Source organism: Myotis myotis, unplaced genomic scaffold (assembly GCF_014108235.1).
Source record: "Myotis myotis isolate mMyoMyo1 unplaced genomic scaffold, mMyoMyo1.p scaffold_m19_p_38, whole genome shotgun sequence".
Lineage (NCBI taxonomy): Eukaryota > Metazoa > Chordata > Mammalia > Chiroptera > Vespertilionidae > Myotis > Myotis myotis.
In genome coordinates, this window is record NW_023416344.1 from 1,398,281 (window position 1) to 1,421,669 (window position 23,389).

At 51.0% G+C, this 23,389-nt stretch overlaps 2 protein-coding genes across 5 annotated transcripts; both read left to right on the top strand.

The window, feature by feature from the left end:
• Window positions 1-376: 376 nt before the first annotated feature.
• On the top strand, window positions 377-11,135 carry LOC118653157 (NADH-cytochrome b5 reductase 1). Of its 2 annotated transcripts, XR_004966789.1 has the most exons (13): window positions 377-608; window positions 856-1,005; window positions 1,121-1,193; window positions 1,683-1,789; window positions 2,853-2,982; window positions 3,616-3,699; window positions 4,541-4,626; window positions 5,038-5,137; window positions 5,457-5,689; window positions 7,793-7,922; window positions 8,263-8,893; window positions 9,586-9,702; window positions 10,941-11,135. XR_004966789.1 is itself a non-coding variant. In XM_036303843.1 (9 exons), the coding sequence occupies exons 1-9, from the start codon at window positions 594-596 to the stop codon at window positions 5,627-5,629; spliced, it is 918 nt and encodes a 305-aa protein (XP_036159736.1). In that variant the 5' UTR covers window positions 378-593; the 3' UTR covers window positions 5,630-6,266. The 2 variants fall into 2 exon arrangements, 1 of the variants encoding a protein (XP_036159736.1); XM_036303843.1 differs by lacking the exons at window positions 7,793-7,922; window positions 8,263-8,893; window positions 9,586-9,702; window positions 10,941-11,135 and having other exon boundaries at window positions 378-608; window positions 5,457-6,266.
• ADIPOR1 (adiponectin receptor 1) lies at window positions 8,760-22,934 on the top strand. Of its 3 annotated transcripts, none has more exons than XM_036303839.1 (8): window positions 8,760-8,893; window positions 14,664-14,877; window positions 16,537-16,653; window positions 17,658-17,829; window positions 18,319-18,505; window positions 19,376-19,563; window positions 20,958-21,151; window positions 22,097-22,934. In XM_036303839.1, the coding sequence occupies exons 2-8, from the start codon at window positions 14,737-14,739 to the stop codon at window positions 22,223-22,225; spliced, it is 1,128 nt and encodes a 375-aa protein (XP_036159732.1). In that variant the 5' UTR covers window positions 8,760-8,893; window positions 14,664-14,736; the 3' UTR covers window positions 22,226-22,934. The 3 variants fall into 3 exon arrangements, with proteins under 3 accessions (XP_036159732.1, XP_036159735.1, XP_036159734.1); XM_036303842.1 differs by lacking the exon at window positions 8,760-8,893 and adding an exon at window positions 9,116-9,134; XM_036303841.1 differs by lacking the exon at window positions 8,760-8,893 and adding an exon at window positions 12,781-14,005.
• Window positions 22,935-23,389: the final 455 nt, after the last annotated feature.

The window sequence follows — 23,389 nt, forward strand, 5'->3', positions numbered from 1 at the left end:
CCTGCCGTACAGCCCCGCCCCTTTCACGCCAATCTCTTCGTCCCCGGCGCCGCTCACAGGCCCCGCCTTTTCCGGGCCGAGACTGTGGTCAGGCCCGCCCCCCGCCCCTCCCGACACCGCAGCTTCCATGCCCCCTCTTGCCAGGCCACGCACCTTCAGACCGGCCCTTTCCGACACTACCTCGCGCTTTGTCAGGCCCCGCTCTTTGCAGCCTCAACCCTCACCCCTCCGCCCCTTCTGGTCCTCTGTCGCCAGACCCCGCACTTCCGGCTTCCGGCCCCTTACTGCTGTCAGCTCCGCCCCTTCCGGGACCCCCTTCCGGCCCGCTCCCAGCGAGGCCTCACCTCTTCCTGTCCCGCCTCTTCCGCTTCCCTCCCCGACGGGTCCAGCCCCGCCTATTCCAGCCCAGCTCTCCGCGGGTTCCCCTCTTTGCCAGGCCCGCCTTCTTTGGACCCACGCCTTACCGCCTCCCGGTGCCAGGCCCCCCACCGCCCCTTCCAGCCCAGCTCCCTCCAGGCCCCGCCTCTGGCCCCCGCGCGGCGACTCGTGGGAACGCCCCCCGGGCGCAGCGGCGGAGGACGCGGTGCTCGGTCATGGGGTTCCAGCCGGTGAGACCGACCTGCAGGCCCGGCCCCAGGGACTCCACTCCATCTGGTTCTGGCCCCTCAGCTATGGGACTGGGGTCTCCCCGCCGCCCTCGCCCTGATGTCGGGTCCCAGGACCCTGCCCCAGAAACCCCTCCGGCCGGCGCCTGCTCCCGCCCTGGGGCTCGGGCAGCTGGTCGTGCGGGACGCTCAGTCCTGCGCCGCGGGCTCTCCTCTCGCGGGGCGGTCACAGTGCCTCCTCTCCCCACAGAGCCCAGCGCTGCTGGCCTCCCTCGGGGCGGGGCTGCTAACGCTGCTCGGCCTGGCTCTGGGCTCCTACTTGGTGCGGAGGTCCCGCCGCCCACGGGTCACTCTCCTGGACCCCGATGAGAAGTACCTGCTGCGGCTGCTGGATAAGACGGTGAGCTGCGGAGGAAGGGGCGGGTAGAGGCGGGACCAGAGCTCCCCTCCTGGTGTGAAGCCACCGCATCCACTGTGGTCGGGATGTCCTGCTGACACTGTGATCCGTCCTCCAGACTGTGAGCCACAACACCAAGAGGTTCCGATTTGCCCTGCCCACCGCCCAGCACACTCTGGGGCTGCCTGTGGGTAAGGAACGTGTGGGCTCCTTTCCCCAGCATCCTAAGAGCGCGATTCTCCTTCCCGAGCCTCCCAAAACACGCAGCGTTCGTCTAGTTCCTCCCTCCGCACTCTCCCCTTCCTCGCCTGCCTGGATCCTCCAGGTTGTCCCTGGGTCATTCTAGGGTGTGGCTTCTGTGCCCCAGACATCTTTAACACTCAGCAGGCCCCCTCCTTCCTGGAGGATTTGCTCCACCTCCCCCTGCGCAACCACTAATTTCATACCCATTAGCATCTCTGCTGCTGCTGCCAAGGTCCTGGTAGTAACAGAAGAGTTTATCCACTGGGGTATTGAAGAGGGATCCAACGGGGGGCTCAAAGGGGTGAATCCTCCCTGCCTGGTAGCTGACTGGGGCAAGACGTCCTTGTTCTCTCAAACCTCCCTGGGTATTTTGAGAGGTAACTGGAACACAGCACATCCACAAGCCACCCTCATGTCGTTCTCTACATGGTCCCCAGGCAAACATGTCTACCTCTCAGCCCGAATCGATGGCAGCCTGGTCATCAGGCCATACACTCCTGTCACCAGTAACGAAGACCAAGGCTATGTGGATCTTGTCATCAAGGTAAGGGGGTAGGAAGGAACCCCAGGAGCTCTCCACCCTACTTTTTCTGGGATTTGAGGATACTTCTAAGTTTGTTAGATAGCAGGAGGCGTGTGTCCTTTGTAGATATGAAGAGTGCGTAGACTGGGGAAAACATAGCACGTGCGTATATGGCCCCAGCCTAGGGAGGCTCAGTCAGCGGGGCCTCAGAAATCAGTGAGAGTCCAAATAAAGTCTTTTTTTTCTTTACTGATTAAGGCATTACATATGTGTCCTTATCCCCCCATTGCCCCACCTCCACTCATGCCCTCACCCCCCTGGTGTCTGTGTCCATTGGTTAGGCTTATATGCATTCAGGACCGTTGGTTGATCTCTCCTCCTTACCCCCACCCTCCCCTACCTTCCCTCTGAGGTTTGACGGTCTGATCGATGCTTCTCTGTCTCTGGATCTGTTTTTGTTCATCAGTTTATGTTGGTCATTATATTCCATAAATGAGTGAGATCATGTGATACTTCTCTTTCTCTGACTGGCTTATTTCACTTAGCATAATGCTCTCTAGTTCCATCCATGCTGTTGCAAATGGTAAGAATTCTTCTTTACCACAGTGTAGTATTCCATTGTGTAGATGTACCGCCGTTTTTTAATCCACTCATCTACTGATGGGCACTTAGGCTGTTTCCAGATCTAAGCTACTGTAAATTGTGCTGCTATGAACATAGGGGTACATATATCCTTTCTTACTGGTGTTTCTAGTTTCTTGGGATATATTCCTAGAAGTGGGATCACTGGGTCAAATGGGAGTTCCATTTTTAGTTTTTTGAGGAAACTCCATACTGTCCTCCACAGTGGCTGCACCAGTCTGCATTCCCACCAGCAGTGAAGGAGGGTTCCTCCTGCATCCTCTCCAGCACCTGTCATTTGTTGATTTGTTGATGGTAGCCATTCTGACAGGTGTGAGATGGTACCACATTGTCGCTTTGATTTGCATCTCTCAGCTCATAGTGACTTTGAGCGTGTTTTCATATGTCTCTTGGCCTTCCTTATGTCCTCCCAAATAAAGTCTTTTCCATTATGTCTTATCAGGTCTACCTGAAAGGTGTGCACCCCAAATTTCCTGAGGGAGGGAAGATGTCTCAGTACCTGGACAGCCTGGAGATTGGGGATGTGGTGGAATTTCGAGGGCCGAGTGGGTTGCTCACTTACATGGGGAAAGGTAAGGGTCCCTCTGCTCCTTGAGCCTCTCCCAGCTCTCCAGTCCTCTTGGCACACGTGCCGTGCAGGGGGCCAGGGCTGCCTTCCTGTACACATAGCTCTGACAGTATTGAGAGGCAGAGGGCTCAGTCCACTTGTCACCAGGATCAGGATCAGTCCCCTGTCCACTTGAATTCGCCAACCATGACAGCTGTGGAGATAAGTAAAGCAGCCCTGCCTCACAGATTTGCCCCTCGGGCTAAGCTGTTTAGGGAGCCAGAGAGAGCTTTTAGCCCTTCCCAGGGGAACAGCATTAGCAAGTCCCTGGGGCTGTTCTGTGCACTTGGAAAAGTAGATTCACACCTGTCCCCAGGCCAGTTGCCCTCACTAGGGGTGACCCTCTGCCCGAAGCAGCTGCTGACTCACTGTGTGGCCTAAACTGACTGGTAGTTAATAATACAGGCCATGTGATCCTGGCCCCATTGACCCTCCTGTGTATTATCAGGACTGGCTCAACTCAGATGTCCGCCCAGCTCCAGGGTCAGATTTCATTGCAGCTGCTAACCTGGCCTGCGACGTTTTTAGTTCTGCATTTGTTTTCTTCATTTCCTATGTTGACTTCACTCTTCCATCACTTCTTCTCTTGACTTCTCAGGGAATTTTAGCATTCAGTCCAACAAAAAGTCTCCACCAGAGCTCCGAGTGGCAAAGAGACTGGGCATGATCGCCGGCGGGACAGGTGTGTGTTGCTTGGGGGCCCTTCTCTCCCACCATTGTTGGTGTTGCCATGAAAACTTCCCGGGGACCCTCGGAAGGTTTTGAAATCATGATCAAGCTGGTAATTGGGACTCCCAGCAATGCCCAGGGCTCCCCAGTACCTGAAAAACAAAATCATGATCAGGTGGAAACCAAAAGCAATTTTTTAACCGACAGAATGAGCGATAACTCAGGTGTGCTCTCCTAAGACCTCCCACTGAATGGATCTCCTTTAGGTGAGAACAGGGACACAGCTAGAAACAGGCCAGTCAAGAAGAAAGTTAGCACTGGACATTTCCACATAGTAGACACTGTGGTAGGCTCTTTACGTCTGTGTCTATGAAGTAGGTACTTGCCTTTTCCTTTTACAGATGAGAAAAGGCAGCTGCAGAGAGGTTAAGAGGTAAAGGATTAGTATCCAGCTCTGTCTGCTTCCAGAGCACTTGCCCTGAACCTGCAAGCCCCGTTCAGGACTGTCCCACTGAGTCAGCACCTGTGACATCTGAGTCCTAGCCAACAGGGGACGTTTGGAGGAAGTCTTAGAAGGACTTTAACAATATGAGCCCACAGCAGCATGAGGGTGGCTTGAACTGAGCATGACGACAGTTCACCTACCAGATACCAGTTTTTGTGAGTTTATGGTAAGAGGCATGTCTGTCCAGAACTGTGGGTGCTGGAGAATACACAGGAGGTTAGAGGACTTGGACACTGAATGAAGCTGGTGCAGTGGTGAATGGGAAGCATTCAGATGAAAGCGTTGGTTGGCTAAGGAGCCAGAACAGGTAGGCTGTGACTACCATGTCTCCCTGTGGCTCTCTATGCAGGAATCACCCCGATGCTTCAGCTGATCCGGGCCATCCTGAAAGACCCCACAGATCCAACCCAGTGCTCTTTGCTTTTTGCCAACCAGGTTGGTTTGCTTTTCTCAGTCCTGGGACTTTTCAGTTGTGTGGGTCAGCTCAGAGATGTGGCACCCACGGGCAGAAACAGGCCAGTGCCCAAGATCCCCCTGTAGCTAGAGGACCCTCTGCTACCATAAGAGGACAAAGCCCTGAGCCAATTCCTTCCCTGGGCCCAAGGAAAGAAGAAAAGAAAACATTTTGGGAATATCGTCCTGAGCATAAAAACTTGCTCTTTGGGTTACCTTGGTTAGATATGCCATCTTTATTTCTTCATGCTGTGTAAATAAAACCTGTTCCCCTCTCCTTCCTCCTCATCCTAACCAACCTAAAAGTCGTGCTTTCTTTTTCTCTCCTGGTTACAAAATGTTATGTGGGCCTGAGAAGATTCCTAAAGACTTTGTTTCTCCTTTTCATTTCAGACTGAAAAGGACATAATCTTACGGGAGGACTTGGAGGAACTGCAGGCCCAATACCCCAGTCGCTTTCAACTCTGGTTCACTCTTGATCATCCCCCAGCAGGTACCTGCCCCATTCTGGATATCCCAGAACCAGGACCTTGCCCCTATTGGGTTCTGATTTCGGTGGAACCAACCTCCCTGACACGGCTGAGCTCCCCAGTCTGTGTGCAGGGACGCAGGGGTGTCCCGGCCCTTTCCCTCAGGTCCCTGCTCACCCGGTGGGCGGCAGGATTGGCTGTGCTGCTGAGGCAGGCTGAGTGCAGGCTGTGTTTCACTTGACACCTTCTCCAGAGCCTTCCTGGGCCTCCCCACCTCAGGCTTTATACCCCTTGCCAGCATGGGTCTGGAGTGACTGTTCTCTCCTCTTCTCTCCACTGCAGATTGGGCCTACAGCCAGGGCTTTGTGACTGCGGACATGATCCAGGAGCACCTGCCTTCCCCGGGGGACGACGTGCTGCTGCTTCTCTGTGGGCCTCCCCCTATGGTGCAGCTGGCCTGCCACCCCAACCTGGACAAACTGGGCTATTCTCAAAAGATGCGCTTCACCTACTGATCGTCCCCTGGCTTCCCTGGTCCCGTTCCCGGCAATGTTCCTGGTCAGTGCTCGCTTGCTGTAAGTCCTAGATCTCTTTCCTGGAAGGGTAAGCCTCTTGTCCTTCTCTGAAGCTGAAATCTGATGGTACCTACAGGAACAGCATCCTTGTAGCCCTGGAGAGAGCTAGGCCGAGGCGTTCCCTGGAAGGCCCCCCAAATCTCCCTGTGACAAAAGGTCCAGGTCAGGCCATGGAGCAGTCTCTTCCATGGGTCAGGAAGAAGGAAGCATGTACCTTCGTCCCGAGCCTGGCTATTTCCTGGGTAGCATCACACTCTTCTTTGTCTGTGTTGAAAGGAACAACCTATGTAATGGGTTTTACTTACTACTCAGTGCTTAACTGGTAGAAGATTCTGTGAGTGCAAGTTGAGCAGACTTCTAAAGCTAATCTTACAGAGGTTGCAGGAAAGGAGCAGGTGGTTTCTTCAGACCTGCAGGCCTCAGAGAGAGGAATCTCAAATATGTATTTGCATGTCTGTCTCTTTCTGCCCAGCCCAGGCTAGAGGGAAATGGCTATCCACAGTCTGAGACTGCTGCTTGTGGCAGGAACCTCTGGCTATGCAAATAAATGGGCTAAGGCCCCAGTGTTATACCTATAGGACTGTTGTGTCTGGGGGTCTTGTCGCCAAGGCTTTTCACACCTGAGAGTTTTGGGAGGAAGGGCTTCCCAGCACAGAATTCTTCCAGGTCTTCCCAAGAACCCTGGAGCAGTTGTCCTGTGTGCTAAAATGTAAGCTGTCCCCAAACCGTGATCATCTTTACAGTTGTCTCAGCAGAAGCAGAAGCCTAGCTTCTCCTTGGAGGCTTTTCAGGTCAGGGACAGAGCAGTTTAGAGGGAATGCGGTTTGAGCCCAGGTCCGTGGTCCTTTAGTTGGCCACTCTTCCTTCTCCCTTCTCTTGACCCTTCCTTCACCATATTCATCCTTCAGGGTACCTGGCAAAAAAATGTAAGTATTGTCTTTCTGTTTGGAAGAGAAGCCTTCTCCTTTAAAAGTAACCTAAGCCCAGCCGGTGTGGCTCAGTGGTTGAGTGTCCACCTGTGAACCAGGAGGTCACAGTTCGATTCCCGGTCAGGGCACATGCCCGGGTTGGGGGATCAATCCCCAGTAGGGAGCCTGTAGGAGGCAGCCAATCAATGATTCTCTCTGGTCATTGTTTCTATTTCTTTCTCCCTCTCCCTTCCTTTCTAAAATCAATAAAAATAGATTTTTAAAAACAATAACCTGACATCACCAGCCCAGCCAGACTTACTGGTGCCTGGACAGAGGTGGCCTCCCCGGCCCATCCATTTGCCCTCTCCTCTGCTATGACGTCATGACCCAGTCCACTCCCATCGCCCAGGGTTGGACCAGGCAGCTTTCTGAGATCTTTGTTAGTCCCATTGGGACGGAACTATGCATCAGTCTCGGGAGGAACGGTCAGCATTGCTGTTCTGCATGGAACCATGTATTGCTTTCTCTGGGCCCTAAAAGAAGGGTTATGGGACCTGAGAATTCAACCCTTCCATAAAGCAGAATCATCAGTTAATCCTGTTATTGGTATTCTATCAAACATTTCTTGATCAGCTAGTATGTGCGTACTACTAGATGTGTATACAGGGGGAGACACTTAGCTTCCTCATATCCAGAAAGGAAAATCGTGCTTAGGATTGTTGGGTTCAGATAATAAAGCAGCCCAGCAAAGAAAATTCTTCACACACAAGTTCACCATTCCTTGTTTTGCATGGGTTTCTGTCTCATCCACTCAGTATGCAAACATTTCTGTAGGACCTGCCATGTGCCAGGCACCGTGCTCAGCGCAGGATACCACTGTGACAAGACTGGTCTCTGACCCCCAAAGAGCTCCTAGTCTAAAGTAAAATAGACATGTGAAAAGTAGTTACGACACAGTGATTAATACTAGAGTAGAGATACAAGATGTGGATGGGGGGAGTATTCAGAAGAGGAGGAAGAGAAGAAAAAACGTCGCTGAGTTCACAGCCACAAACCAGACACTTGCTTAAGTTTTCATGATTTAATCCTTATGATCATCCTGAGTCTAAGATTAAGGATTTGGCAAAGGTCTCGCTGAGGAAAATTAAAGTCAGTCCGGTGGACAATGAATGTTTCTGGGGGTTTTATACAGCAGGCATCACATAACAGCCAACATGTATGAAGCATTGCCATTTGCCTGGCATCATAGAAGAGCCTGCATAAATCATCTCAATCCTGACAAAGACCCAGTGAAGGAGCACGGTTTTCTTCCCATTTTCCAGGTGAGGCATTCAGTAAGGTGTTCAAGATCATCAGCTGGCCAGGAATGGAAACCTGGGTCTGGGTTACTCCAGCTCATGCTTTTAACCAGCACCAGGAGAATCTCACTGCCTCCAGGCATCCATAGATTGTAACCAGCTACCATCTAAAATCGCACTAGTTAGGCACCATCCTCCGGAGAACTGAGAAAGTGGTCCCTCAGATCAGTGATATTCAACCTGTTTCATCTCATAGCCCATGTAAACTAATTTAAAATTCTGTGGCACACCAAAAAATATAAATTTTGCTGATCTAGCTCGTCGGTTGAAAATCACTGCCTCAAATCACTTTCTGTGGTTACAGGGGGGCTGCACCACCTGTGGTCTCCCAGACCTGCACTCACAGGCCGGAGCGTGGGAGCACAGACTGGGCAGTGAGTTCTGGAGCAAGGCTGGAGGCAGTTCTGTTTATGCAAGAAATAACAGGCGCCGAACTAAAGCGCAGCCCAGCACTTCGCACGTGATGGTTCCGGTCAATCAATGTGGGAGGGACCAAGAGGCTGAAGAGGGGCTCAGGAGTGTTTGGAGGAGCAAACAACTGGCACCGGCCATGGTGAGATCGGGGCGGGGGGGTTTGCCAGCGGAGAGGACGGGCGCAAGGGATGAAACTGGGCGGGTGCAGCCAACTCCCCGACATTCCTCGGCCGGGCGTTCCCGCGTGCAGCTGGGGGTGTGGTCCTCACCCAGCCAAGGAGGCGGGGCTCGGGATTGGAGCTGCGCAGGGGCGTGGCCCAGGGGAGCGAGCCTGTGATTGGCCTGCTGGAGGAAGACCCCCCGTGGGAGGGGCCCGGAGCTGCGGCGCAGAGGTGACGTCAGCGCTGGGCCCCCTTCCGGCGCGGGGAGCGTCCAGATCAGGGCCGCTGGGCTCCAGGCCGCTTGCGGCGCCGCGGGATGTAGCGCGGGCTCCGCGGCCCCACCTGAGCCTGTCGCCGGCGGTAAGTTTCGGGGGCGGCGGCGAGCGAGTGGGTGGGAGCTGGGGGGCCGCGAGGCGCTAGGCCCCGGTTTGCGACGGGGGCGGCCCGAGGTCCGAGACCCCCGCCCGCCTCCGGTCCTCCGCGGTCCGTGTTGTAAACATTTCCGGCCCCTCCCAGCCGCGCGCCGCCTCCGAGGCGACCTCGAAAGCCTCTTAAGGGCGGATGGGCCGCGGCCCCGGCTTCCGAGCTGCCGGCCGTGCTGGTGAGTGCGGTGTCCTCCCGCCCCGCCCGGGGAGGTGTCGGGATTCGGGCTCTGGCTTGGGGCGGGCCGGGCCCAGAACGAAGCCCGGTCCCGGCGGCGGCGCGAGCGCGGGGGGAGCGGAGGGAGGGTGGGGGCCGGCTCGCAGGACCGCCCGTCCAGCGAGAGCACCTTTGGGGCCCGAGAGCCCCAGGGTCCTCGACCTGGTCTTGGTCCGATCAGACCAGACACTGCCTCCTCCCTGGTGTTGGGAAAGGAGAGGTTAGCGGACGGTGCACCTTTGTTTACGGGAATCCTAAACGCCGACCTGGAGCGAAGGCTAAACTACTTCGGGGAAACACGAAATTCCATCCCCTCAGAAATTCTGCATTGATGTTTGCCATCTTATGTTTAAGATTTGTCCTTCACGCCTTTGGTTTTCAAGAAAATAAAGTAGATCGATGCTTTCCCTCAGTTCTTCCTGCTTCCTCGGCGGTGGGAACCTGACGAGGCACTTCGGTTGACACGGAACCCGTGTGGGAGGAGCCGGAGGAGCCCAGTAGGACTTAGGAGCAACCGTAGTCTTCCCCCGGTAGTTAGCACCGACAGCGACAGGGACGGAAGCTGCCACTTAGATAAGTGAACGCTGCGATGGCTCTTTTCTGAAATGAAGTGGGGTCTGTTCGCTGCTTTCGTCTTGGAGGGCCGGGCCGCCTGTCCCGGTGCAGCTGCTGCTCGATGTTTGTGCAGAATCTGCGGTCGGAGGAACTCTGGGTGCTTAACAGATCGCAGTGTCAGGCAGCGAGTCCCAGCTCACAGCCACAGTGATTCCGGGAGGGGCTGCTGCCCCTGCCCTGGTTGGCACCTGGGGAGTCAGCCTTACCGCCTGCGGAGGTCCAGCTTGGAGCACCTCCCCTGTACCTGCTTGCAGAGCAGACTCTGAAAGCGTTCTGTTCTCAGCGGCCAAGCATTTCTGTGATTCTCCAGGGATTAAATCAATCCCTTTACCTGCAAGTAGGAAAGAATCTCAGGGAAGTGTCAGGAAGCAGCATTAATTCAGAGCTCCCACTGCTAATGGGTCAAGTGCACCAGCCTAGGTGGGCTGTCAGGCCATCTTCCGTTTCTCCAGGCTGGCCTCAGCTTACCTTTCCAAGAATTCTTTAGGGGGGGGGGGGGCGGGGGGGCTTAAAAAGGAAAAAAATAAGAAAAAGAACAGAAACAAAATTTGTGTTTCTTTCTAGGCCAGTTCTCTATTTCCCTGGAAGGTCTCTACTTGCTTCTAACGTAAAGCCACACTGACACTCCGGATACGTTACATTGTTCCTTTCCATCTCCTGTGGTCACACTGGCGAACTAAACGTTCCTCTTTAAGTTGGAAGCTGTGTGAATTATGTTGGGGGTTTTCTGGTGTTGGTACCCATTAAGGTCATTACATTTTCTCCTTAACGCCCATTTGTCCCTCATGTCTCTCACTGGACTGTGTTCCTCTCACTACACTCAGAGTTGATTCTCTTTTTCTGCTCAGAAGTGTTGGGGTGTGGTTATTATTTATAAAGTTTGTAGCTATCTTGGTTTGAAAGGACCTTGAAAGTGCCCCCAGACAAACCAGTTCCCAGCAATTGGCTTCTAAGTGTGTACTTGGTTTGCGTTTGTTTCATTGGGGATTCTGGGGCACCCAGTGTAAAGTGACCACTACGTTGTGTACTAACCGTGTTATCTGTAATGTGCTGATGGCCAGGTATTAAAACAGGGACTGCTGCATGTGCCTGTGTACCATTTACTTTTTTCTTTTTCTTTTTCTTTTTTTTTTTTATCATGGCATTTGAAAAGCTTACTGTCTGTTTGGGAAAGGAAAAAAAAGACCTCCTGCTGGGGCTGCTTTAGCTGGAGAAGAGCTACGAAGGACATAAGCTTGTGATTTTCCGCTTCAGACTCTTAAGCCAGTGACTTGGCATCAAGTAGGAAAGCCGAGGTCCTGTTACTGCAGTTGGTAATTTTCAGCATCGGCCTTTTCCCAGCAGAGAGTATCGAGAGGAGAAGACAGCTGTGTGCTCTCTTGTCTTTTCTGCTAGACTAGTCAGGTAGGCATACACAGAGCCTACCCATGGAACCTCTAGGGGTGCAGGGACCCCAGAATAAAACCTCTAGAAGCTTGTGCCCATTGACTCCAGGGAAGGAGTGTGCAATAGCCTGGAAAATTGGGGACTGGTTCTCAGCATAAATGTCTCAAAAAATGTCTCCAGCTGGCTGGTGAGGGATTGAGAATCAGTCCTTTCTCAAGTTTGGCACAAGATTATCTTATTTATAGGAACACAAACACCCCCCCTGCCTCCATATCCTACTCTCTGATACTGGTTTATCCAGATAGAAAGCTTAGTGGTAAAGACTTATTAGCTGGAATTAAAGAAATCCCATCAAAAATGCATTCGGTGGGATTTGGCCCAATTATAATTTGCTATATTGGGTGTGGTGAATGTTTTAAAATACATAAGGATATAGCTGGCTGAAGTCCCTGGTGCTCCCAGAATCAGTCTTCACAACTTAAGGGTTCATGCTGATTTTATAGATCATAGAGACGAAGACGTTTGTAATAACTCCCAGCTGTTTATGAGTGGTCTGCCCGGTCAGAAACTATTTTCAGTTCCTAGTATTACCTGCTCTTCTTTCTTGCCAGACCTCCGATCCCTCTCTCTCCCTCTCCTGTCTCTGTGTTGCTACAGTTTAGAAGACCAAAGTGGACAGTGGACTTTTGCTCACTATGATGACCTCCACTGTATGTATTTCATTGCATGATGACATATCGTGTAGCTGATGGCGGGTTGATGAGTTAATGGGGTGTTAGGCCTAGTGACTGAATCTAGGAGACACTGCTAGGGGGTGGGGAGTGTAGGAGCGAGTAATAGAGGAGTTGGAGGGAATCAGAAAAATTAGCAGCAGATGATTTGGACAGAAACGGGAAAGACTTTGATGATGGCCAAAAACTGAGGTTATCCTAGGACAGTGATGGCGAACCGTTTGAGCTCGGCGTGTCAGCATTTTGAAAAACCCTAACTTCACTCTGGTGCCGTGTCACATATAGAAATTTTTTGATATTTACAACCATAGTAAAACAAAGATTCATATTTTTGATATTTATTTTATATATTTAAATGCCATTTAACAAAGAAAAGTCAACCAAAAAAATGAGTTCGCGTGTCACCTCTGACAGGCGTGTCATAGGTTCGCCATCACTGTCCTAGGAGAACCTAGACTTGAGGGCGAAGGAACTTTTCAGATCAAATGAGGAAATTTTAAGACTACCAAGCTGGGTCCTGCATCTGATCTCTTGACCCTGATTGCCCAGCTTAACGTTTGGCTATGTTATTCTGATTGCTTCTCCTAAAATAGTTTCCCAGCATTCAGAGTAACTGAACTTGTGTGTGTGGCTGTTCTAGTTTAGGGGTTCTTGTATCCCTAGCTTTACTGGTGCCACAAATTACCTTGTGCCCTCTGATTGTAGGCTCCTTGACTTGTTCCACTTTGTATTTTGCACAGGACCTGAGAAGGCCTGAGGGTGCAGCACTAAATGCATTGGTTACATATTCAGTGAAAGGAGAAAGCTCCACCAGCACCAGAAAGCGCTAAATCCTTGGCTAGTGGTAAGAGGTTAATGAGCCACATGCTTGCTGGCTGGAAAGCTGCCCCATTCATCCATTCATTCCTTTTGAACTGTGGGCTCTGACCAGAATCAGGGATCTGTATCTATTCGAGGTAGTACTGGATCCCTGAACCTGAGAAGAATTTTTTGGCCATCTCTGAAGTACTGCCAGCAGTATACTAAGCTAAGTGTATTCTCCTTTCGAGACTGACTTCTGCAAGATGCCCAAAGCTATTTATATATGTTTTCCAATATGAAGTCCTTCTCAGTAAAGCCGTTGATAAGGTCGTGCTTCCCTGTGAGGAAACATGTTTTGTGGTCAGCCTACTGAAAAGGATTTCCCAACGTTTCTTCTCACGTGGGTTGCCTCTCTCCTGAGGTGTCCAGGGGCCTCCCGTTTCCTGTTCTCCGTGGGCTCAGCTGTTGCCTAAGTGGCCTCTGTCTTGTCAGTCTGCACATTTGAAGAAAGAGGAACTTTCTTTGTGTTGACACCATGGAAAGGCCTCTGTACAGTGAATTTTTGTTTGTCTCTTGAACTAAATTTGCTTGTTGCTTTCCGTTGTGCTTTTGAGTTGAGCACAGCATGGCTTTTGAAACTTGAGGCTTGCCCTCACTTGCCTACATAAACCCACTGTAATCCCTGAGAAGAAAGTGTGATTACTCTGGGATTTTAAAAAAGAAGAACTCGTACAAGAAAGAGACAGCCTCCCCTGGGAGCAGAGTCACGCTTACTTACTGCCCCTTATACAGGTTTTGGTTCCCTAAGCTTAAGTTTCCACTCCTGTAAAGCAGCTCATTCCATGAGAAAGTGTTACCTGGTCCTCTGTGCATTGCCCTGGAGTCATGGGGACCCAGGTAGCCAGGGCAAGAAAATGCTAATATTAGGGCTACTACTACAGCTATGAGACATCAGCTCCTGTGTTTCTGGGAGAGGGAAGAGCCTGGTCATTTACAGGAGAGTGGAACTCCTTGGGCACCTTTCAATACTATTTTCATCGCCCTGAGGCCTGATTAAAGACTGCTACCTGACATCCAGCTCTGGAGGACCTGGAGGTTTGGAGACTTCCTGGAAAACGGAGCTCTAGGTTTCCCTGGTTTTCCTGAAGAATCGGTGCCTGTCTGGTGTCTGAAAGGCTCGTTTGAGTGGGGCTTTGCTTACGACCTGTGGTGGCTGGCCAGGCTCTTGCTGAGCCGGCGGTTTGGGATTTGTGTGGCAAAGGGCAAGGCTACCGCCTTGTGCTCAGCTTCCTGCTTTCAGGTAAGTGACTGGTTACCTTAAAGGAATGGTGGTGAAGTGTGTTCTCTAAGTGTTGAACCCAAGCTCTAATCCTATGATAGAATTAGGAGGCCTCACAGAGAAATTAACCACTGGGCAGCTAGCCCAGGAGCTCCCTCTGCATGCAGGGTATTTGCATTATCCGAGCATTTGTAGGTAAAACCCAGCTGAGTCCAGCTGGCACTTAATTCCTTTCTAAGCCTGGGAGGTCTTGTAGTTACAGCCAGGTGTTGACTGCATGTTTTTGCTCCACAGTCTCAAAGCCAGACCTTTCTTGGGCGAATAGCTTTGGCTTGATGGGCTGTTTCTTCTCACTGAATGGGGTCCATACAAGTGGGGGAGTTGAGGGTAGACACTGTTTTTCTGTGGTGACAGTTTGGTACAAAAACCACAGATGCTTTGAAAGCAAACAACCAAGTGCTCTGTTTTCAGCCTTATCTGTGAGATTAGTGGGGTTCTGAGTAAAGGCTGCTATTAAAGAGGAAGAAGGAGTAGATTTCATTTTAGCATTAAGTGGCCTTTAGAATTGGCGACAGAATGTGAGTTTATTAGCTAGCATCGTACTCAGTGCCGACTTGTGGAAATGGAACCAGAAGAGGAGCAAATTGTCAAAGCCCTTCTTGTCTGTGTTTGCTTTTAGTGTCTGCCCCCTGGGGCTGAGACACCCAGCCTGTCCCCAAGCTGAAGCTGCAGGGTGCTGAGGTACCAGCTAGATGTCTTCTCACAAAGGACCGGTGGTGGCACAGGGCAATGGGGCTCCTGCCAGTAACCGGGAGACTGACACGGTGGAGCTGGCGGAACTGGGACCCCTGCTGGAAGAGAAGGGCAAACGCGGGATCGCTGACCCAGCCAAAGTAAGTTGTCTTTCCCGGAGTGATTTCCGCCATCGGACTTTCTCCTGGAACCTCTGCAGCCTCAACTCCCTCCCCAGAAGAGGAACCAGGGCACCCTGGGAATGTCTCACCTCGTCCTCCTCATGCTGTGTCAAAGGATCTTTTTATTTGTCTGTTTTCCCCACTGTACACTTTTACGAGTTCACTCATCTCTGTAACCCCAGTGCTTAGCGCAGGCCTGCAATCCTATAAGTCATCAGTAAATGGCTGAGCGAACGAAGGGTGCAGTTAGGTGAGGTTTGGCTTCATATAACAAACAAACATCCCTGTGGCTCTGGCAAGACAGAAGTCTGTCCAGTAAAGGGTTCTAGACGGAACTGGCCAAGGCTGTGTGGAGGCTGCGCCACTGCCAGGCACCTGTCTTGCTCCTCCTTCATTTAAAAAGATTATTTTTAATTTATTGGAGTGACACTGGCTAATAAAATTACATAGGTTTTAGGGGTGCAATTCTATAATACAGCATCTGTATATGGTATCGCGTGTCCTCCTTCCATCACCATTTATTCCCCCCTTTACCCTCTCCGACCTCCCCCGCTGCTTTCCCTCAGATAATCACCATGACGCATGGATACAGAGAACAGGCTGACAGCTGTCAGAGGGGAGGGGGTTGTGGGGCTGGGTGAAAAAGGCGAAGGGATTAAGCACAAAGAAAACCCTCCTCCTCATTCTTGAGGTCACCCACCAGGCCCACACTGGCCACCACCAAGGAGGGGGGGAGAAGGACCCGCCCTTTCTAGAAGTGTCTCAGGACACTGCCCTTGCCGCCACCTGTGGGAAGTCGTCGTGGAGTCATGTTCAGCTGCAGTGGAGCTTGGGCCACGCAGCCTTCTCATTGGGCCTGAGTAAAATCACAGGAACGACACCAAGGACTTGGCCCGCTCTGAATAAACCAGGGACTCTGTCACGGAGGAAAGAGGGAGTGTGCTGTGGGGTCGGCAGGCTGGAATCTGTCACGGAGCCTGAGGGGCCGTTTGCTTACCAGGGACCATCAGCAGGAGGGAGGGAGAGAGGATGTCGGGGAAGGAGCTGAGTGCCAGGCTGTCCGCCGTGGCTTGGAGTCGCGGGGCAGCCTCCATGAGGGCGCTCCTCCCCCAGGTGCACAGTGTCAGTGCTGCTTGTTCTGTGGAGTCGGTTCCGGGCCCTGGTGCTCCTGAGGATACAGTTTTGTCATCATGGCGTCCCCAAGTCCGCAAACGGAACTGTGAGCTGATCTCAGTCCTCCGGGGATCTGAGACCCAGGCCTGCTCGTTGCTTTGAGAATCTCGTGGTCTGGAAGATGGAAGTATTTGGGAAATTGGGGGAACTCGAGAAGCGCTGGTCTAGAGATTGGGGGGGTGAGGGGGGCCTTCAGACTTACAGACCGAGGGGACTAGCGTGCTCATCCTGTGTCCCCATCAGCCTGTCTCCTGTGTGAATTGAGCTTTCATGCCAGCATGTACACAGTATCAGTCAATCCTGAACTAGAGCGTCCTGAACTTACTAACTGCCATGCTTTAGAGAAGAGGCCACAGGCCCTGTGCACACAGCGTTGAGTTAGGGTTTCCCTAGAATGTCTGGCCTGCAATGGCACGGTTTATGAGGTGACTGCTAGGATGGGTTTGTGTTTATTTTTTCTCACAGGCTGAAGAAGAGCAAGCATGCCCAGTGCCCCAGGAGGAGGAGGAGGAGGTGAGGGTCCTGACACTTCCCCTGCAAGCACACCATGCCATGGAGAAGATGGAGGAGTTCGTGTATAAGGTGCTGAGAGCTAGTCCTGGAGGGGAGGGGCGGTGGGCTTACTGGGGGTGTCCCAGCAGGTGGGCCTGCAGTGGGCTAAAGACCTTTGATTCCTGTGTGTGTATTTGTTTTTGCTTAAGGTGCAGTAAATATCAGGCTAGCAGATTTTTACTGCCTAATGTGTTAAAGCATTATTCAAAATATGTTCTGAGCAGGAGTGGCGACGGGGCAGGGGAGGGGCATTTGGGGGGGAAAAGGAGACACAGGTGATACTTTAATAAAAATAAATAAATAAATAAATATTTAAATATATGTACTAAACAGGAGCTCTCAATTATTTTTGCTGTGGATCCCTTTGGCAGTCATCAAAATATTAAAATGTGATTGGGCTCCTTTATTAAAACATTAAATATGCATTAATGACAAGCTTTAAAATATTGTATTAAAATTTGTGGGTTTTTTTAAATTTTACTGATTTTTTAAGAGAGAGCGAGAGAGAAACATCGATTTGTTGTTCCACTTATCTATACATTTATTTGTTGATTCTTGTATGTGCCCTGACTGGGGATCAGACCCACAGCCTTTTATGTATTGGGTAGCTCTAACTAACTAAGCTACCCAGCCAGGACAAAATTTTTAAGTTCTAAGTAGTGATGAATAAAAATATGTTGGTATCTGCAAAACTAAGGTATGAAAATATCTGTGATTTCTGTTGGTGACAGAGTCACAGTTCTAATCCTACTGTGGTTTGCTGCTCACACTTAAATTGAGAGAAATGTCGAATTTTAGTTAGAGGTGAGTGAAAACGAGAAGTTTGTCCATCTCGTCCCTGGCTTCTGCTCACTGTCCACGTGTCCGAGGCTGAGAGCCCCTGCTCTAAAGGACACGGTCTCAGCCTCGTGAGGATTTCGTTTCCTGGGAAGGGCAGAGCAGGGGCAGCCAGAATCTCCAGGAGGAGCAGGTCAAGGAGGCTGAAGTGTATGGTTTTAAAAGCCACAGGCACATTCATGTTCCCACTGCTCCAGGTCTGGGAGGGACGCTGGAGGGTCATCCCGTACGATGTGCTCCCTGACTGGCTGAAAGACAACGATTACCTGCTCCACGGCCACAGGCCGCCCATGCCCTCCTTCCGGGCTTGCTTCCGGAGCATCTTCCGCATCCACACAGAGACCGGCAATATCTGGACCCATCTGCTTGGTGAGTGCTGTGGGTGGAAAATGCAGCTTTTGTCTCTTTAAGTGCAAAGGAGTTTTATAGCCTGTGTCTCTGGCAAGGAAGAACAAAGTTGTTCTGGCTGACTGAAAGCTGGCATTGCGCCTCCGAACTGCCAGTGAGCGTGGTCAGCTCTTGGTCATTGGTCTGTAAGCAGGCAGGGGTGGGGGGTGGGGGACTGGAAACGGGAGAAGAAGGTGCAGCTAGGTGTTGTGTTGTCTTGTAACCCCTGGAAGAACTATCCAGCATGGAGGCAGTTCCTTCCATTTCATACCTTTCCACTGTCACAGCAAAATGCCAGCATTTTCCTAAATGGTCTTTTTGTCGGGGCCTATGTGGCTGGTGCCATTTTCTCCAGAATTTTGGACTACGGTTCCCACACAATGGGAACTGCTAACCCGATAATGTTAGTCCTGATGCAACACCAACTGTCAGAGTGCACACCTCCCCCCAGCTCTGTTCCTCCTCCTCTAGGTTTTGTGCTGTTTCTCTTCCTGGGAATCTTGACCATGCTGAGACCAAACATGTACTTCATGGCGCCCCTGCAGGAGAAGGTGGTGTTCGGCATGTTCTTCCTGGGCGCAGTGCTCTGCCTCAGCTTCTCCTGGCTCTTTCACACTGTCTACTGTCACTCAGAGAAAGTCTCTCGGACTTTTTCCAAGTGAGTGACAGGCCTGACATTGGGACGGGGGTGAGGAGTAAGGGGAATACCGGGCCCTGCTGTCCCATCCTGTGACCTGAGGACTGGGACCCCACTGGGCCCTGAAGACGCCCTGCTGTGCCCAAGGGAAGGCTTTCTACCTTGTAGGTGTAATAGGGTGATGAGGCTCTTTTAAATCCTTCATGAAAAAATGCACGGTAGCCCCAACAGCTGGAACCCAGCGTGGAATGTATTTCCCACCTGCTCAGCGCTGTCCTGTGAGCTGGATGCGAGTGGGCTACTCTCCAGACCAAGCGCCCGGGCCCATGGGCGTGGCACCGTGTCCTGTGCTGCGTTCTGCTGTGCTCCTGCCCACGGCCAAGCAGCTTATCTTCGCTGCCCACACATGGCTGGAAGCCCCAGATGCCTGTCATCTGCTGCCTTCCATAATCCCTCATTCTGAGCCTGTTGTTGTTGGTGGTGGTGGGGATGGATTATTTTGTTTTTTTCCCAATAACACCAGTAATGGCAATACATTTTTATCATTTAAAAGTCAATTAAAACAGCAGCTACTTCCAATTTAAGGGTTTGTGTTTAGAACTCAACTTGTCAGAACTGGGGAACAGTCAGAGCCCTCCTGAGCGAAAAGCTGAATTTAAGTGCCCAGTGGGGGGCCTGAGGGGAAGAGAGTTCTGTGACTGGGGACTCCTAGCAGCTCTTCCACTGCAAAGACAAGGGCTTAACCTTGTGGATTTCAATCCAGGATATAGACAAGAGATGGGGGATGGTCAGATCTGCGAGCAGATGGAGGGAAAAACGAACAGTTAAAGGAGCCATAGGAAGTCTTCATTTCTCCCACTGATGCATTTTAACTTTGTGGCTCTCTTTCAGACTGGACTATTCAGGGATTGCCCTGCTGATTATGGGGAGCTTTGTCCCATGGCTCTATTACTCCTTCTACTGCTCCCCACAGCCACGGCTCATCTACCTCTCCATCATCTGTGTCCTGGGCATTTCCGCCATCATTGTGGCACAGTGGGACCGGTTTGCCACTCCTAAGCACCGGCAGACAAGAGCAGGTGGGTATGAAGGTGATGTAAATCTCACAGGTCTTTCAACCTTGACCCTAATAGGCTCAACCTTAGGCCCTAAGATTTGCAGTTTGAGGACCCCAGTCCAACCCTGATTTGTGTTTAGAATCCTGAGAGCAGTATTCTACTGCTGTTTTCATGTTTTTATTAATTTAGAGAGACTGGAAGGGAGAACGGGAGAGAAAGAAATGTCGATGCGAGAGAGAGACATTGACCATGTGCACTCCCACCGGGGATCACACCCACAACCTGGGGGATATGCCCTGACCGAACTGGCAGCCTTTTGGTGCATGGGACGATGCTCAACTACTGAGCCATGGCAGTCAGGCGACAGTATGGGCTTCTAAAGCTCCGTTATCCCCCAGGTTTCATATTATTTCATGGAATGCTAATAAGCCACATAATGACCAAGTTTGTCAATTAGCTGCAAGTATAGAAATAACTGCTCTCATCAAAACGTACAGCCCTGGCCAGTGTGGCTCAGTTGAGTGAGCATCATTCCGTGCACCCAAAGGTCACCAATTCGATTCCCAGTCGGCATATACCCAGGGTGTCGTTCGGTTTGGTCCCAAGTCGGGGTGCATATGGGAGGCCCCCGGTCAACTACTGGAATAGCTAAAGCATGAGCATCTTTGGGTTGTGCCACCTATACTCCTATTTTAAGCTTTATTACTTACAGCAACACCAGTGACCTCTTGAGATTTCTTATTCTCTGGTATGTTGTGACTTTCAGTTAAAAGAATTCAATGTTCATCAATCATCAGCACATGCTGGGCGTGGCGCTTTAACAGGTCTGTCAAGAGTGGAGAGGTGGTCCCTGACCCGCCCCCCAACTCCCGTTGTGTTGGGACAGGTGCCCGTTCTTCCCTTCCTCTTACCTCCCTTGTCTGTCCCAGCAGCTACACCAGCTTCTAACTTGAATGTCTCCACCTGCTCAGGTCAGAGCCTGGGTACTTCATAGTGTACGATCTTCCTGGGGAACTGTCTACCCCTCCCCACTGCAGAGGCACCTGAAGCTTTGCATCTGAGTTCGATGGCACCAGAACTGCGAGCAGGTGAAGAATGGCTCGTTTAACTCTTGTTCCTGCTCACAGATCTGATGCCACCAGAGGGTATGGTCTGTCACTTTTGCCTAACAAATAGTGAAGAATGTGAGATGTTTGTTCGTGATGCTGTTTAGAGGGTAACGTGTATATAAGCACTTTCACAGCCTTCTTCCCATTCCGGATGTTGAAGAAATATCTGCTAACTATTCTCCATTTTGTGGCCAAACTTCCTGAAAAGTAGCTAATTATCACAGACACTCGAATTCCAGAGCGAAGCAGCAGTGTGCACCGTGTGACAGCTGTCCCCTCCCTGACCGTCTGGTCTGCTCTGTGCAGGGGTGTTCCTGGGCCTGGGTCTGAGTGGCGTCGTGCCCACCATGCACTTTACCATCGCCGAGGGCTTCGTCAAGGCCACCACCGTGGGCCAGATGGGCTGGTTCTTCCTCATGGCTGTGATGTACATCACCGGGGCTGGCCTCTATGCGGCTCGAATTCCTGAGCGCTTCTTTCCTGGAAAGTTTGACATATGGGTAAGAAACGGCTCTACCGGCAGTGCCTGTGGTCAGGGACTGGCCCCAGGTGAAAGGTCTGAGTAAAAGGCAGTACAGACATGGGGTCATGTGGTATTTGGGGTACATATATGTACAGGGGAAGTGGGCAGCGGGAGGGAGTGATCAATATGAACATTTTGGTGTATTTCTGACACTTGTATTTATTTTTTAATCTATTTTTATTGATTTCAGAGAGGAAGGGATATGGAGAGCAATATAGAAACATCATGATGAGAGAATCACTGATTGGCTGCCTCCTGCCTGCCCCACACTGGGGATCAAGCCTGCAACTGGGAATCAAACCGTGACCTCCTGGTCCATAGGTGAAGGCTCAACCACTGAGCCATGCTGGCTGAGCCCTGACGCAACTTTTTAAATTCTCTAGCCCTGGCGGGTGTGGCTCAGTGCCTTGAGCGTCCGTCCTGTGCACCAAAGGTTGGTTCAGTTCCCAGTCAGGGCACATGCCCTGGTTGTGGATACAATCTGCCAGTCAGGGTCCATGCCAGAGGCAATTGATCGATGTTCTCTCCCTCTCCCTTCCTCTCCCTCAAATCAATAAAAACATCAAAAAATTTATAGCAGCCCTAACTGGTTTGGCTCAGTGGATAGAGCATCGACCTGCAGACTCAAGGGTCCCAGGTTCGATTCCGGTCAAGGGCATGTACCTTGGTTGCGGGCACATCCCCAGTGAGGAGTGTGCAGGAGGCAGCTGATCGATGTTTCTCTCTCATCGATGTTTCTAACTCTCTATCCCTCTCCCTTCCTCTCTGTAAAAACTCAAAATATTAAAAAAAAAAAAAATTATAGCAAATATATAATTTTCATGACATAAAACTTTGAGAGAAGTTAGATGAGGTAAGAGCTCTCTTCTCATGTCTGATCCCTCCTTGCCATTACTCTAAGGGTCACCTCTTGTTCCTACAGTTCCAGTCACATCAGATTTTTCATGTCCTGGTGGTGGCAGCAGCCTTCGTCCACTTCTATGGGGTCTCCAACCTTCAGGAATTCCGCTACGGCTTGGAAGGCGGCTGTACCGATGACTCTCTTCTCTGAGCCTCCCACTCAAGGCTGGAGGGGAACTTCCCAAGTGCTTTCAAAAATAACTTCCTTGCTGAAGTGAAAGGAAGCGTCTGAGTTGTCTGTTTCTAGAAGAAACCTCTTAGAGAATTCAGTGCCAGCCAGGCTTCAGCCCACCTTCCCGCCTCAGGGCGGGGGGATAAGCTTTCCATGTCCCTCGCGGAGGAGGGGTGGTCCACTGGCCACGCCCCTCCTCAGCAAGGCAGCTCTGTCCCCTTGGCACAGAGCGTTCTGAAGCTCACGTTGAGATTTTATCCCTCCTCCAACCATTTTGGGAAAAAATGATGGACTGGGACTCTTCAGAAATTCTATTTCTGGAAGAAAATGTCCCTCCCTTACCCCCGTCCTTACTTTGTAACCTGGCTTGGAACAGGCCATCCATTTTGTAGCACACTTTTCAGAAACGATCGTAGCTGGTCCGTCTCGGGCCTGGATCTGATGACAGCAGGAAGAAGGCACCAACTTTGAGGCAGCAGCTAATCATGGAAGTGTGTCCAGGCTTCAGATAACTTGAGTTTTAATTTTTTTCTTGGCAGAGTAATGTAAAATTAAAATGGGGAGAGATATTTAATATTTAATACTAAGCTTTAAAAGGAAATTTGCTATCATTGCTGTGTATCCTGATGCAAAGGCTATGATGATAATAAAAGGAAGTGCAGAAGACAATTAGCATTCAAATATTTAACATGTGTGGTCTCAACTATTTGCACATAACTCCGAAGTATTAAAACCAGAAAAGTAATCTCGGATTCTGCAGAAGCACAAATTTGAATCAGGGTTGACAGGCTGGCGTGTGCGAGCCATTGAATAAGCCCAATTGATTCCCGAGCATCAGCTCCTATGTCCAGCCTGCCTTTTCTCTACTTATTGCACAGACTTGTACTAGAGAAATTATTCTGAAGTAGTATTTAATGATTCAATGGTTCTCAGAGGTATTGGGGTATATCCCTGTGACTGTCAAAGGTCTACTGTACATTACTCTAGGGTTCAGTTCTCTTAAGGTTGTCTCATCAGAGGTCACTCTCTGCCTTTGGAATCGTACTCGACCTGAGATGAGGTGTGTGTGTGTGTGTGTGGCCTGCAGCAGTCATTTCCGAGCGAAGGTCAGCAGTTAGAAGGCAGTTTTCTCAGGTTACAAAG

Coding starts and splice junctions, on each gene's coding strand:
- ADIPOR1 (XM_036303839.1), top strand. CDS start 14,737: ATGTCTTCTCACAAAGGACCGGTGGTGGCACAGGGCAATGGGGCTCCT. Junction 14,878..16,536: donor GGATCGCTGACCCAGCCAAA/GTAAGTTGTCTT, acceptor TTTTTCTCACAG/GCTGAAGAAGAGCAAGCATG. Junction 17,830..18,318: donor TATCTGGACCCATCTGCTTG/GTGAGTGCTGTG, acceptor CTCCTCCTCTAG/GTTTTGTGCTGTTTCTCTTC.
- LOC118653157 (XM_036303843.1), top strand. Junction 1,006..1,120: donor TGCGGCTGCTGGATAAGACG/GTGAGCTGCGGA, acceptor TCCGTCCTCCAG/ACTGTGAGCCACAACACCAA. Junction 1,194..1,682: donor CACTCTGGGGCTGCCTGTGG/GTAAGGAACGTG, acceptor CATGGTCCCCAG/GCAAACATGTCTACCTCTCA.